Genomic DNA, 14,035 nt, shown 5'->3' with positions numbered 1-14,035 from the left:
TGCCAGCCAGCTTCCGAGGCTCCTCTGAGGCCTTTCGATCCCAATCCATTTGAATCCTGCCAAAATATCAGCTTGGGAGAAGCGATTTTGTGGGACGGGTACCTTTTTACTCCATGCTTCTTTCTGATATTTCTTCTGGGACTGCCAAGCAGTGCTGCTCTCTGGGTTTTACCTGATTATTTACCAGGGCCACCAGCACTTGTAGTTGATGCTCCTTATTTATTTCAACAAAAATCACCCCAGGGGATGGCATTGACAGGGTTCTCCTCCAGGCAGCACTTAGAGAGGCTACAGCTGTGGCCTACATACAGTACACATACTTAGAGTATGTGATGAGGGAAACTTACACACACACACACCATCTGAACCGCTTGTCTTATGTAGGGTCACGGGGTGCCCGACCCAGCAACACAGGGCATAAGGCCAGAAGGGGAGGGGACACACCCAGGATGGGATGCCAGTCCATTGCAAGGCACCCCAAGCAGGGCTCGAACCCCAGACCCACCAGAGAGCCGGACCCGGTCAAACCCACCGTGCCACCGCACCCCCAACTATGAGGGAAGCTGCTGGAGTACATTATAAAGATAACTGAGATGTCTTGTACTGTGTGCTTCTCCCATCTACATCATTCCCATATCATTTGTTGGGTCTCAACTCGCTTTTAAGCCACACCCTCAGCTTCTCACCTCGGAGAGTGTATTATGAGGAAATAGCCCACTTACCCTAGATAAAGACTGTGGTAAAGGACAGTGTGGTGAGAGCTGTTTGAGGTGCTTTTCGGAGGGGAGTGGCTGAGGGTCTCCTGAGAAGTGTCACTTTGTTCCATTAGTTAAATGGGAGGGAAATGTAATAAAAAGTCAAATCCTGGCACCGGGAAAGCAGCCAGGGAGGGACAGGTAGGCACAGGTAGGCACACACTCATAGCATGGTACCAAACCTCCTGGCAACACAAGCGAGGGCCGAACGCAAGCAGACGTGTGGCCTTCCACTGCGGACGTTCATCACGTTACTTCTGTCAGAATCACAGCGATCCACACTTTGGTTAAGGCTCTGATCAACGCACTGTGAAATACTCCATTGGTGGGGGTGACCGTGACCTATACACTGATTTATGAGCCATCAATGGGCTAGAGTCAACACACTCCAGCTGTTTAATGGTCCATCAATGGGCTGTGACCCACACACTGGTCAGCCACTCAGTGGGCTGTGACCTTTAAACCCCGTGCAACCCAGTCAGTGGGACAGTGCCTAACAAACCCGTTTCCGCACCATCAGCGGAATCACAGGGAGCTACATACCGACGAATAGCACGTCAGCCGTGTCGCGCTTGGAAATTACAGTTGACGCTTGAACGACGCGGGGGTTGGGGCGCCGACCCCCCGCGGAGTCGAAACTCTGCTTATAACTTTTGACTCCCCAAAAACTTAACTATTAATAGCCTACCGTTGAGCGGAAGCCTTACCGATAACATAAACGGTCAATTAACACATTTTGTATGTTATATGTATTATATACTGTATTCTTAGAATAAAGTAAACTTGAGAAAAGAAAATGTTAAGAAAATCATAAGTAAAATACATTTACAGTATTTATCAATACCGTAAGTTTACCCGACACTTTTTTTTTTGTCCAAAGCAACTTACCATGTTAAGATCACAATTATTACATGCTTGCAATCATTTACAGAGCTGGGTAATTTTACTAGAGCAATTTTAGGGTAAGTACCTTGCTCAAAGCTACTACAACCAGAGATGGGGATCAAACCAGCAACCTTTGGGTCCAAAAGCAGTAGCTCTAACCAGTATGTTACCAGCTGTCGCATCTTTATGAGATGAATCGTCTGTCTGTACCTATATCAATATTGTCGTATGTAGGGTCATATTTTATATTTTATGGTAGTGAATGATAAAACAGACTAGTATCTACATGTATTTTTTTTGCATTCATGACATACCTAACCTTTTCTGAATTTTTTTGATATTTCTCGGCTACACGGTTCGTCCGCGAGTTTTTTTTTTTTTTTTTTTTCAAATTGTCGCAAATCTCTACGAAATTTTCCAATATATTTATTGAGGAAAAAAAAAAATATCCACGTTTAAGTGGACCCTCGCAGTTCAAACCCGTGTTGTTCAAGGATCATCTGTACTTGTAGTCACTGACGCAAACGTGATGTACGTTTTCTCTCAGAAAAAAATCGTCAAGGACCCTAAGCAAGCTCTTCAGAATAAGACAGGGCCATCATTTATGTGTTTTTTTTTTTTTTTTTTTTTTTTAAATCAGCAACAGAGAGAACAGGTCCACATGCTGTATGAAAAACAAGGCCAAAAAAAAAAAAAAACGGCAATATTTCAAAAGTGTGTTCAGGTGCCACTGTCCAAGAAGACCATAGTACAGAGTTCATATGACTTAATATACAGCTCAAATTTTTTTATTCTTTTTTTTAATTAAATTTCATCACTTGCATCATCCAGGTAATGTTTTCCCAGGGGAAACTTCAGCTATGGACCTGAACAATATTATTACTAAATATTTAATGGTGGAGGCTCTGATTGACCGGGAAGGCTGTGACTCCCATGGACACCCGTGGCACCGATGCCAACCTGCGTGGCACCTGATCACCTTGAAACCCTCAGGCTCTATCATCGGGGCAATATTGCGAGGCGCGCACAAATAAATCGCACACAATTAGTCCTTTGTGTTTCCTTTCCTGCCCAAAAACACAGCGGTCACGCATGGCCCCACATGGGAAAGGCAGCAATCATTGCGGTGACCCTTGAGCTCTAGGTCACTGGCTCCCAGGTGTTGTAGAAACACCTAGAAGACGTAGGTGCCGTCAGCCCAGTCTTTCACAAGACATCCTAGAGCGAGACCTGAACTCAGCGCGCTCATGAGACCCCACGGCACATATGAGGCACATATATCACATACAGCCGTTTCACAAATCAAGTCCATCTGCGCTGTTATTTGCTGTGTGATCATTACTTTCCTCATCCCAGAGTTGTGGGGGGAGTCCTGGGTGCGAAGGGCATGGTACGCGATCCCCTCAGGTGCCCTGCGAAGTAGTGTACTTGCTGTTAAACAATTGCTTTATGAGAAAAAAAAAAGAAAATGTAATGCATTATGATGGTGGTGCAGTGGCGCGGTGGGTTGGACTGGGTCCTGCTCTCCGGTGGGTCTGGGGTTCGAGTCCTGCTTGGGGTGCCTTACAGCAGACTGGCGTCCCGTCCTGGGTGTGTCCCCTCCCCCTCCGGCCTTACGCTCCAGTTCCCCACGACCCCGTATGGGACAAGCGGTTCCGAAAGTGTGTGTGTGTGTGTAATGCATTATCATAGAAGGCTGGTAATTGAGCTTCAAATGTAATTACATGCTATGTAATTGTCATCATTAGTCAGCTGCTAACAAATGATAGCCAGAAGTGGAAACAGTGATTTGGTAGCAGGACAGCTGACTAACATGTCTACTTAGGAGTTAGTAAAGTGTGTGTTGAGCTATGTTCTGTATCCTGAATGTAGTCACACATACTGTAGATGTAACTGTTAAACTACTGCAGCGATTTGGGGTTGAACAGGGCATAGCACTGGTGCCTCAGTGCCTGCCTTCTGTGTTCCAGTGCAGGTTTGAGTCAGGCTCATTTTGTGTGAAGTTTCCTTCATCTTCTATTGTTTGCACAGGCTTCCTCTGGGTGCTCTGGTTTCCTCTCAACATGTGTTTCAGGTGACCCGGTGGCTCTACTATGGCACAGCTGGTAGTGTAGTGGTTAGAGCTGCTGTCTTTGGACCCAAAGGTTGCAAGTTTGAGTCTCACCTCCTCCTACATGTACTTTTGAGCCAGGTACTTGCCCTAAATTTACCCACCTATACAAGTGCTAAATAACTAAGTAACATAATAAGTTGCGCTGGAGAAAAGCATCAGCTAAATGAATCAATGGAAATTGAAGGTGTGCTTGTCCTGAGGTGGTAGTGCAGCAAGTTTGGTCAGGTACTGTTCTCTGGTGGGTCTGGGGTTTGAGTCCTGCTTGGGGTGCCTTGTGATGGACTGGTGTCCCATCCTGGGTGTCTCCCCTCCAGCTTTGTGCCCTGTGTTGCTGGGTTAGGCTGCAGCTTCAGCAAATGTGTGTGCTTGTCCTAAGACAGGGGGGTACCCTGTGCCCCAGGGATAGGCTCCAGACCACCATGACCCTGCAGCACCACAAGTGGTCATGGATGCTGAGTGAAAACAGCCCTCTGTCTGTATTCTTGATACAACATGTTCACGTGTGCCTCACCATTTTCATGAAACACTAATCACTTTGTGAGAGACGCATTTTTAATTGTGGAAAAAAAAAAAAAAACTAGAACAAATATCCCTCTGAAAGAATAAGCGGCAATTAAGTTTGAGCGCGTAATCCTGGATGAAGTCTATGAAGCAAACTAAGCGGCGAAAAGATGCGCCGCATGACTCACGCAGCTCATCGCCGCCGAGGTCTGCGGTGCAAATGACCCGGACTTTCATCACACCTTCATTTTACTTGGTTAACGGCAAATTCCCGTCCAGTGAACGTGTGAACTTCATCTCCGAGCACAGCTGCCCAAACATGCCCGAAATCAGACTTTTTCAGCAGGCACACACACACACACACACACACACACATTTTCTGAACCACTTGTCCCATACGGGGTCACGGGGAATCAGAGCCTACCCTGCAACACAGGGTGTAAGGCCGGAGGGGACACACCCAGGATGGGACACCAGTCCGTCGCAAGGCACCCCAGGCAGGACTCGAACCCCAGACCCACCGGAGAGCAGGACCGCGGTCCAACCCACTGCGCCACCGCACCCCCCTACTTTTTCAGGAGTCTAAGGTTATTACCGCTTTTTTACCGCACCTCGGTACCGTTTTCCTGCAGGCCGCTGCCACCCTCGCCGCACATGTACTCCGGTCATCGGTAATAGGTTTATAGCCCTTTTTGCTCAATCTCAGCTGTACACGGCTTTAGTAAAGAGTTGCACTGCACAATAAGTAACCATAGTAACTAATTAAACTATAGTAAACCGCTGTAAAACCTGCAAAACGGCTTTTGAAAATGGGAATAAATTATAAAAAAATCCATTACAGCCAGGTCGTTTCGACTATAGCGCTAAGGAAAATCAGAAACGGCACATTTAGTGGTTTTAAAACACACTGTCCTCAGAACAGTTTCAGGGCGAGCAGAGGAAGACTTCTCAAATCCGTATTTTTATTATAAACGTGTATTTTATAAACGGTAATAAAGCACGGGAAGAATTTGGTAATACGGGAGATCCTACAGCAATGTAAAACTGCAGTAACGAACATTCGTACATTTCCCACAAGAAAAGTATTCAAAGTATGGAAAAAAATATGAGACGAGTCATTCTTACTGCTTTATTACCCATGTAAATAAAGTCTGAGATACAGTATTATTTGACATTTGCTCCTCAAAAACCAACTGTGACAAATTTCCATTTAAAATTCATTCATTCAGCTGATGCTTATTTACACTTATTTACACAACTTGGTCATTTTTATCGCAGTAATTCGGATTAAGTACCTTGCTCAAGGATACTAGAATAGGAGGTGGGATTCAAACATTTGGACTCCGGGTTCGAGGCGTAAGCCCAAAGCACTACGCCCACCTGCCGCCCCAGTGGTGACGGCTGCTTCCACATCTTTTCCTCAATGCAACTACTTGCTCAGCTATTATTTCTCACGATATTCACCTCGTCCGATGGCGTGTTTGCGTGTTCAAACTGACTCACGCCACCGCATTTGCTGAAAACTTTCAGGGGAGCTGAGGGCAAGTACTGTACCATATTATCTTCCATCTGCTACCTTATCATAAAAACAAACAGTGCATGTATGAGTAAAAATTGCACTCAAAACTGGGCAGCCCTATAGCCACCGTCACACTGCTGGTTGTGTTGGCAAAGACCCAAACTCCCTCAAGTGTAACTATCTACTGTGTCTACACTCCCAATACAAAATGAGTTTTATTTCATTGTAATACAGAGTAGCTCGGTGGCACAGCAAATAGTGCCGCGGTCTCACAGTGCCTGAGTGGTGCGAGAGGACATGGGTTTGATCCCCACTCAGTCAGTGTGAAGTTTGCGTGTTTTCCCCTTGTCTGTGGGTTTCCTCTGGGCACTCTGGTTTCCTCCCACACTCCAAAGACATGCTGTTCAGGTTCATCTATAGTGTGTGAGTGACACAGAGAGTGTGTTTCACTGATGCATGGATGAGCGACCCATTGTAAGTAGTGTATCTAGCAGTGTAAGTCTTTGGGTGCTCTGGTTTCCTCCCACACTCCAAAGACATGCTGTCCCAGTTCACCCATAGTGTGTGAGAGACAGAGAGAGTGTGTTTCACTGATGTATGGATGAGTGACCCAGTGTAGTCACCTTAGTGAATAAGGTGTGTGGGATGATAACACTACATCGAGTTCCTTGGAAGTTGCTTTAGAGGAAAGTGTCTGCTATGTAACATGTATATGAATAAATAACAATGATCATTTACTGTGAGCTCCTCTGTTGCCATTAGACACATTTCCTCTGAAAGAAATTACATCCATTGCACTTTATGGGTGCACGCAGGGAAGGAGTGGTGGAGGTGGGTGCTTGTCTTCCTGACCCCAGCATTTTACTGTGTGAAATCATGGTACTTAAAGCCACATCATGAGCAGCTGCACCTGTTTCTCGATCCCAGTTTCCTAAGCGGGACAACGGGGGGGTCCGGTGGCCTCCCCTGGCTTGTTTTCCCTTGACCAGGTCAGAAGGTTGTGGTCAAGTTTGCGAAGCACTGCAGATGGAGAAGAATGAGCAGAGCTGCCCTGTGCGCCATCACTCACCCAAGCAATGAGAAAGGGGAACGTTATGCGACGCTGCACATGCTGGAGGAGGCCTGTACCTGTGCAGACCTGTGTTTGGTATGGGCACAGCTGTGTGTGGGTGTCGTGACCCGAGGAAGAACCCTTACTCGTAGGTTACTTGCAACAAGGGAACTGGGAAGTTAAAATTAAGAGACTCATCATGTCTTCGTCTTCATTATAGGCTCTTGATGCAATAATGTAGGACGTTGTGGTAACGTTGGCATCGGCTGCTTTATCTCGACAGTCAGCAAACACTCGACTGCAAAGGGCCGGTTGAATTTCTGGGGAAAGGAAAGCGCATTTTTGCACCTCCCTAAGATCACGGAAGAAAAATCTTTATTCGCCTCGTGAGGCTCACTTACTGCCCAGACATCGTGACTGTTTCCAGTGAGAAAAACCATGAATGCTGCGAGCGGCTCATTTAAAAAAAAAAAAAAGTTACACACTCCTGTAGTACCGCACTTCCACACACACCACTTATTCAAATTACATCCATCTGACACTCTTCTCCAAAACAACTTACAGTGTTAAGCTACCTACAATATTATTTACCCATTTACACAGTGAGGTCATTTTACTGGAGCTATTTAGGGTAAGCCCCTTGCTCAAGGGTACTACAGCTGGAGGAGGGATTCAAACATGCAACCTTCATGTTACCAACTGCAGTTCAACCTGTTTAAATTAGATTTGTGTATTAAAAAAATGTATTTCTTGGTCGAGTATTGAATATTACACATATATGATACATACAAGGGGGGCGCGGTGAGTTGGACCGGGTCCTGCTCTCCAGTGGGTCTGGGGTTCGAGTCCCACCTGGGGTGCCTTGCGACGGACTGGCGTCCTGTTCTGGGTGTGTCCCCTCCGCCTCCGGCCTTACGCCCCGAGTTGCCGGGTTAGGCTCCGGTTCCCCGTGACCCCGTATGGGACAAGCGGTTCGGAAAGTGTGTGTGTGTGTGTGTGTGTGTGTGTGTGTGTGTGTGTGTGTGTGTGTGAGAGATACATACAGGAAGGAGCAAAGTCAGAATGATCACTTCTGGAACTTTCCTTGACAGCCATAAAAACACAAATCTAACAGTCGTGTTAAACTCATTTTTAATTTCCCTCCACTATATAACGTCTTTAAAAAAAGCAATCTTGCAGCAACAATTACACCGCGTTCAAAGCCAGCGCCTTTGCTAAGTGCAGAAATAATAGCGGAGTAATAATCGCCACAATAACAGCAAGCTTCAGGGCACACGCTCAATTATTGTGTGCTTTTTCAAGCAAACAAGCGTTTCACAAAGCAGCCGTTTAGTTGTGGCGCTCGTGCCTTTTGGGCGCCTAATGTATGCATGAGATCCAATATTGCGGTGAATGGACCTCATTAGGGCCCAGGACCCATACGCACATCACAGTGAGCCTGATGTTAGTGTAAAAATAGAACTGAGAGCCTTTATTTGGGATGGGCATCACAGTAAATCACATGTATGGAAGACTGAGGATTTTACTGTACGTGTTATACATCAATTAATTATTATGAATTACAAAGGCTGGTAGAGGTGGGAGTCAAACACAGACTTGTACCCTTGTTGCTGGTTTAAGCCCCACTCCATGCTGCTGCTCTAGCATCCTTGAGGAAGGCAGTAAGAATGAATTGCTGCAGTAAAAATGCAGAGCTGTATAAAAACAGGTGGTCCCCGATTTACGATGGGGTTACGTTCCGCGAAATCTGCTGCAAGTCGAAAAAATCGTGAGCTGAAAATGCATTTAATACCCCTAATACGCACCTCCGTTTGACAGACTGGGAGTTGCGGATCTCTGCCGCTGCCCAGCATAAAGTATGGTTTCTACTGAATGCCTATCACCAGCTCACCATCGTAAAGTTGAAAAAAATCTTCAGTCCAACTATCGTAAGTTGCGGAGCACCTGTAGGTAAAATACTTTCATCCAAAGCAGCCTACAGCATTTGGCCATCATAGAACTAATAATGAAAATTAAAATCCTTTCTTTCTAGGTACCCTATATATGGTCAACTGCAGCAAAATTGAAGAGTTATTTGCCCTCGGTGTAAAAGAATCTAATTTTTACCCTATTGCTACACTGCTCCATCAATCATCTTCATAGGATACATAATGCAATAGGTTTCGGGGGGCGGGGGGGGGGTCCTATATGGACTTTGAAGGAGTGATGTAATGTGCATCTTACATTGCGTGGTACAAAAATCCAGGTACTGCATATTGGTCTAATTACTCAAAAACAGATAAAACATACACTTAACAATAAAGATAGAAGTGGGTTTGTTCTGTTGGCATCTTATTTCAAGTGCCATTGGATTGTTCTGTCCAAATGAAAATATGAAGGTCCCAGCCTGTTTTAGGTGCAAAACTCACCGCATAAACTGCACGTACATTTAAATGTTGAGAAATCCAGCAAGAAAGAACAAGAGAGACTGAAATGACAGAGGAAAATTTAAAAAAAAAAAAAAAAAAAAATGTAGGTGCAACTCCAAGAAAGTCAGTTCCAACATCTTAATCAGGCTCATCTCAAAGTTGGGCAGTGGCTGGGGGGCGAGTCAGTGCAGAGTGGAGCGAGGCGGCCTTCTGGCATCCCCTGAATGTCATAAATGTGTCCTGACTTGCAGAGCTAGTCTCCTGTAATATATAAATGTATCTGCGCCAGGGCGGAGATATGCGACGTTTTTCATTCAAAGCAGTTGAAGCAATTGCTCCTGAAAAGCCCTCGAAGCCCTGCCCCGGACCTCAGATGGCGTGATAAAATCCTTAAAACCTAAACATTTTCGAATCCCTGGTTTCGAACGAAGACCCTAATTTAAAGGTCAACACAAAAACAAGCCAGTCCGTCTTTGGGTCATGGAGTAGTTATTTTGTTTCTCACGAGCATGTTAAATAAATTAAGTTATGGTTCCCCAGAAATGTCTCTTCCACCACCAAATGGTAAAGCAGTGTTTGGAACAACCCTTTTTTGCTCATCACTTCCATCCAGACCGCAACTTCCAATGAATGATCTCTCCGGGAAGACACATCCCAGTACATCTGGATCCACGTCAGGAGAGGATATTAATTTGGTTGATCTACATTATTACTCCATGAGTATTATTTATACAGTTAAAGCCAATTAACTTTTATGCACAGGGGATACCTACACTTGATGTGTTCACTAGACCTTGTAAACTACTTTAAAAAAAAAAATCTGAATTATTAAAACATTGACACCACTTTACCTGGGCTGCCATATCAAATGCAGCTCTAAAAAGCAGAAATAAGAATTTGTCAAATGAAACCATGGCAACCACAAACACAGTGAGGTGTTACACCCTGCTCACCATAACTGAGCCAGAATGTACAGTTCCCCTGAGTGTCCACTGCCTTTATTAGCCAAAAATCCACACTCATAACATGTGCAGTGGGGGGTAATAATAGTTGTTCAACTGCACTAAACAATAACTGAATAAGGGTAATGATACATAACAATGAGGCACTTGAGACTCAGAGCACCATTGCTTGTTTTGATCCATATGAAAAGCTCCTTGATTAAGTGTAATGCCTCACCTCTTCATGTTCCGTTATACGAGGATACATTTATTTTATTATTTTTTTTTTTTTTAAATAATCCTTCCCAGATTGAGAAAAGTGCACTTTCTGGGAAATCACTGGCAGCAGATGATTCACGTGCCGTGTGGAACGCAGAGGCGAAGCTGCTTAAAGTTCAACAAATTCATACACACACACACAGTCATAACACAGCACAATTTTCACTGTACAGTTTGTTACAAGGTGCAGTTCATATAGCTGAGACATTATGATTTCAAAAACTGTTTCCGTGAGCAGTGAATGCTGTTGAGTCCTAATGGTTTATGCGCTGCCAAAGTTTCCGAACGCTGGACATCCGTGCAGGAAAGAAAGAAAGATCACGGGTCTGAATTGTGAAACATACAATTATGTAGTAAAACTATTACATTATGTATTAAAGCCACGTGTACTGAGATTAACCCAGTAATCCACTGTGTTCTAGTCTTGCACAACACACACACACACACTTTCTTAACCGCTTGTCCCATACGGGGTCGCGGGGAACAGGAGCCTACCTGGCAACACAGGGCGTAAGGCCAGAGGGGGAGGGGACACACCCAGGACGGGATGCCAGTCCGTCGCAAGGCACCGGAAGTGGGACTCGAACCCCAGACCCACTGGAGAGCAGGACCCGGTCCAACCCGCTGCACCACCGCGCCCCCTTTCTTGCACAACATTTTGGGTTTTACTAGAGCTGTAACCCCTTCAAATATATCAATCACACTGGGTTTTTCTTTTTACGGTGTGCAGTGTCTGAAAACTCAGTCACTGTACAACTTGTGAGCCCACTGTACGCACAACACTAGCGTACCGTAGTACTCATTCCCTTATAATCCTTTTCTAACCCGCTGGCTGCTTTTCTCTCACATTTGCCCCTAATTTAAACGTAGTTTCTTCCACCATCTGAGTACCGTAAAGCTCTATGAGATCCTCCACACCAGGCATCTGAACACATAACATTAATGATCAGCACTTTCACTGAATTTTACCTCTTATTCACATGTTGTACATCTAGGTGTAGGAAATGAATGAGTGGGACTAGAGGAAAGTGTCCACACACACACACACACAGGTAGTACCATTTCAGGTAAATGAGGTCTATGGACCATCAACCCCTCATAAGAAGAGTAGAACTTATGAGTGAACGCGGTTAAAAGGTGTAACTCAACATTCACCGATCACCTGTGTTAATTAATGACTTAGTTTATAAACTTTAGCGGGCCGCCAAGGTTTGGACGGGACACCGACATTTAGAAAAAATGGGTCTCTAGAGAGAATAATACATGATAAAAAGCTCCTGCGATGTGCACACGCTGACACAGGGCTTCGGGAGCGGATCGGGAGCCGCAGACCGGCCCTTACCGGCTGTCGCTGCTGTTCCAGTACACCGTGTGTCTCCGGGACGCCGCGGGAGACGCCACCTGCAGTAGCAGTAAAGGGAGCGCGAGCCTGAGCGCGAGGCTCAGCGCGAGGAGCGGCCCGCCGCCCGGACTGCCGCCCATCGGTCCCCCTTCTCTCGGCTCGCCTCAGCTTCCGCGGCTCTGGCTGGCTGCTTCAAGAGGAAAGTGCGAGAAAACACTTCCGTGTGTCCGCGGCCCGAGGTTATAGCGACAGCCCCGGGAAGTGGGCCGGTGCGCAGCGAAACTTTAGTGGCGACTGGAGCGTTTCCATTTCCCTGCGTCCTTCACAGGTCCTTCAAAACTGAGTGTAGTCCGCGGGTCCTCGTCTTTCGGGACCTATCGTTTAGCAGCCTTTATTTATTTATTTATTTTTTTTTAAAAACACCGAAATAAGCAACTAGGAGCAACGCTGCAAACACACACTTTTTTAATTTTTTGCTGGCACTCTCTCCAAGCGTCTATATATATATATGCTGAGCTACGTACAACTTTTTTTTTTTTTTATTTTTTTTTAACTTATTTACACAGCTGGGCCATTTTACAATTTACTGGCGCAATTTAAGGTAAGTATTTTGTTCAGGGTGCTACAGCTGGAGGTGAGATTCGAATTTGCGATCTTTTAGTCCAAAGGTAGGGGCTGTAACCCTTATGGTACTAAGTGCATTTATTAACGCAAATTACCTTCTTTTCACCACCACATTCCGGGCAAATGGGACTACTGCTGTGCAGCGTCCGAGGTTCTTATTCTTTATATGTTGTAAAGCCTTAGTATGTTGTTCTCGTTAACTTTTTTTTTTTTTTTTTTTTTTTTCTCCCCCTCAGTGTAACTTTAGCAGTTGAAGCCGAGTTTATAATTATACAAACCCCATAAATCGCGTTGGAGAGACTAAATTTGAGGGCGTTAAATTCTGCTAGTGAGATTAATAAAATAGCGCCTCCCTATGGAGTCACTTAAATACATGTAAAAACCAAAATTCTGATAAGCAATCCAGGTTAACCATAGTTTCCCCATGTGACTCTGGGCCCCCCTACTCCCCACAATGGTTAGGGGGTCACCTGCTGAACCTCCCAGAATCCTCAGTGGCTGACCGAGCATAAGTAACGTGACAGCCAATCAGAAGGTAACACAGGACTATATACGAGAATGGACACTGACACCAACTACTTACATTAATCCACAGCAGTTACCCCCCCCCCCCCCCCCCCCCCCAGGACTCATACAATCATTAAAAAAAAAAAAAAAAAAAAAACTGATTTTTTTTTTTTAAATTTTTTTTTTTTTTTTTTTTTTTATATTGAGTGCTGAATTTAGAACAGCAGTTCTATTATAAAATTTAGGATCTAACATATATTATGAACACATTTTGTGTCTCTGTAAGGTAGCATTTTCAATGAAATGCACTGTCGCTCTACACATTAGTGTATATCTATTTGTTCCCTTAACCAACAGTCTTGAAAATAAGTTTAGTTTTCAGTTGCTAAAGAATACGTTTGTCTTCCATTCATATATAATGTTCGTATACATTCAGAGCTTCGTAATGTCCATAAACAATTACATTTGGAAAAAATCCAAATTTAAAATATTATTGGGGGTGCGGGTGTGCATTGGGTTTCACCAGGGTCTGCTCTGTGGGGGGTCTGGGGTTCGAGTCCTGCTGGGGGTGCCTTGCGGCAGACTGGAAAACCATCCGAGGTGTGTCCCCTCCCTCTCCGGTCTTGGGCCCTGTGTTGCCAGGTTAGGCTACAGTTTGCCGCGACCCTGCTTGGGACAAGCGGTTGTAGACATTGTGTGTGTGTAAAATGTTATTTTCCCACCTTCATGATATACATCTATTGTATCTATAACTGAATTATTCAATTTTTTTTTTGTATGTGTGTGGCATTAATTTAGAGAGAAAATTCTAAGAGTCTGCAGATCAATTCTTGCCAAGGGCCAGAAAACCACGAGCTCCGCCCCTCAATCCATCAGGTTGTTGGTTCAAGTCTGGAGAGTGACCCCCAGTGACCACCTTGGAACCCAACTTCAGGGATTTTGTGGCATCTGCCAGCAGTGTTACCTACAACCTTTTTGAAGCCACTTATTTTTCAGGCAACCACTATAACTGGTGCATATTTTATTATTTTTAATAAAATAATTTTATTACATATTCTACCTACTTTACCATCAAGTGGCTCATCTTAAATTAAATGTCAGTTTGACTGT

At 44.8% G+C, this 14,035-nt stretch overlaps 1 protein-coding gene across 1 annotated transcript in view; it reads right to left on the bottom strand.

Annotated features, from left to right (window-relative positions):
• LOC108942522 (ephrin-A4-like) overlaps nt 1–13,024 on the bottom strand; it is a 31,233-nt gene extending 18,209 nt beyond the window's left edge. The window contains exons 1-2 of the mRNA XM_018765932.2: nt 12,514–13,024; nt 11,795–12,168 (exon numbers count right to left, since the gene is read on the bottom strand). Of these exons, the coding sequence (XP_018621448.2) occupies nt 11,795–11,934 (140 nt within the window). The 5' untranslated portion in view covers nt 11,935–12,168; nt 12,514–13,024. The remainder of the gene's footprint in view (nt 1–11,794; nt 12,169–12,513) is intronic.
• Between the last annotated feature and the right edge of the window lie 1,011 nt (nt 13,025–14,035).

This window comes from Scleropages formosus, chromosome 23 (genome assembly GCF_900964775.1).
Source record: "Scleropages formosus chromosome 23, fSclFor1.1, whole genome shotgun sequence".
Taxonomy (NCBI): Eukaryota; Metazoa; Chordata; class Actinopteri; order Osteoglossiformes; family Osteoglossidae; genus Scleropages; species Scleropages formosus.
This window is presented reverse-complemented; position numbering and strand designations above follow the sequence as displayed.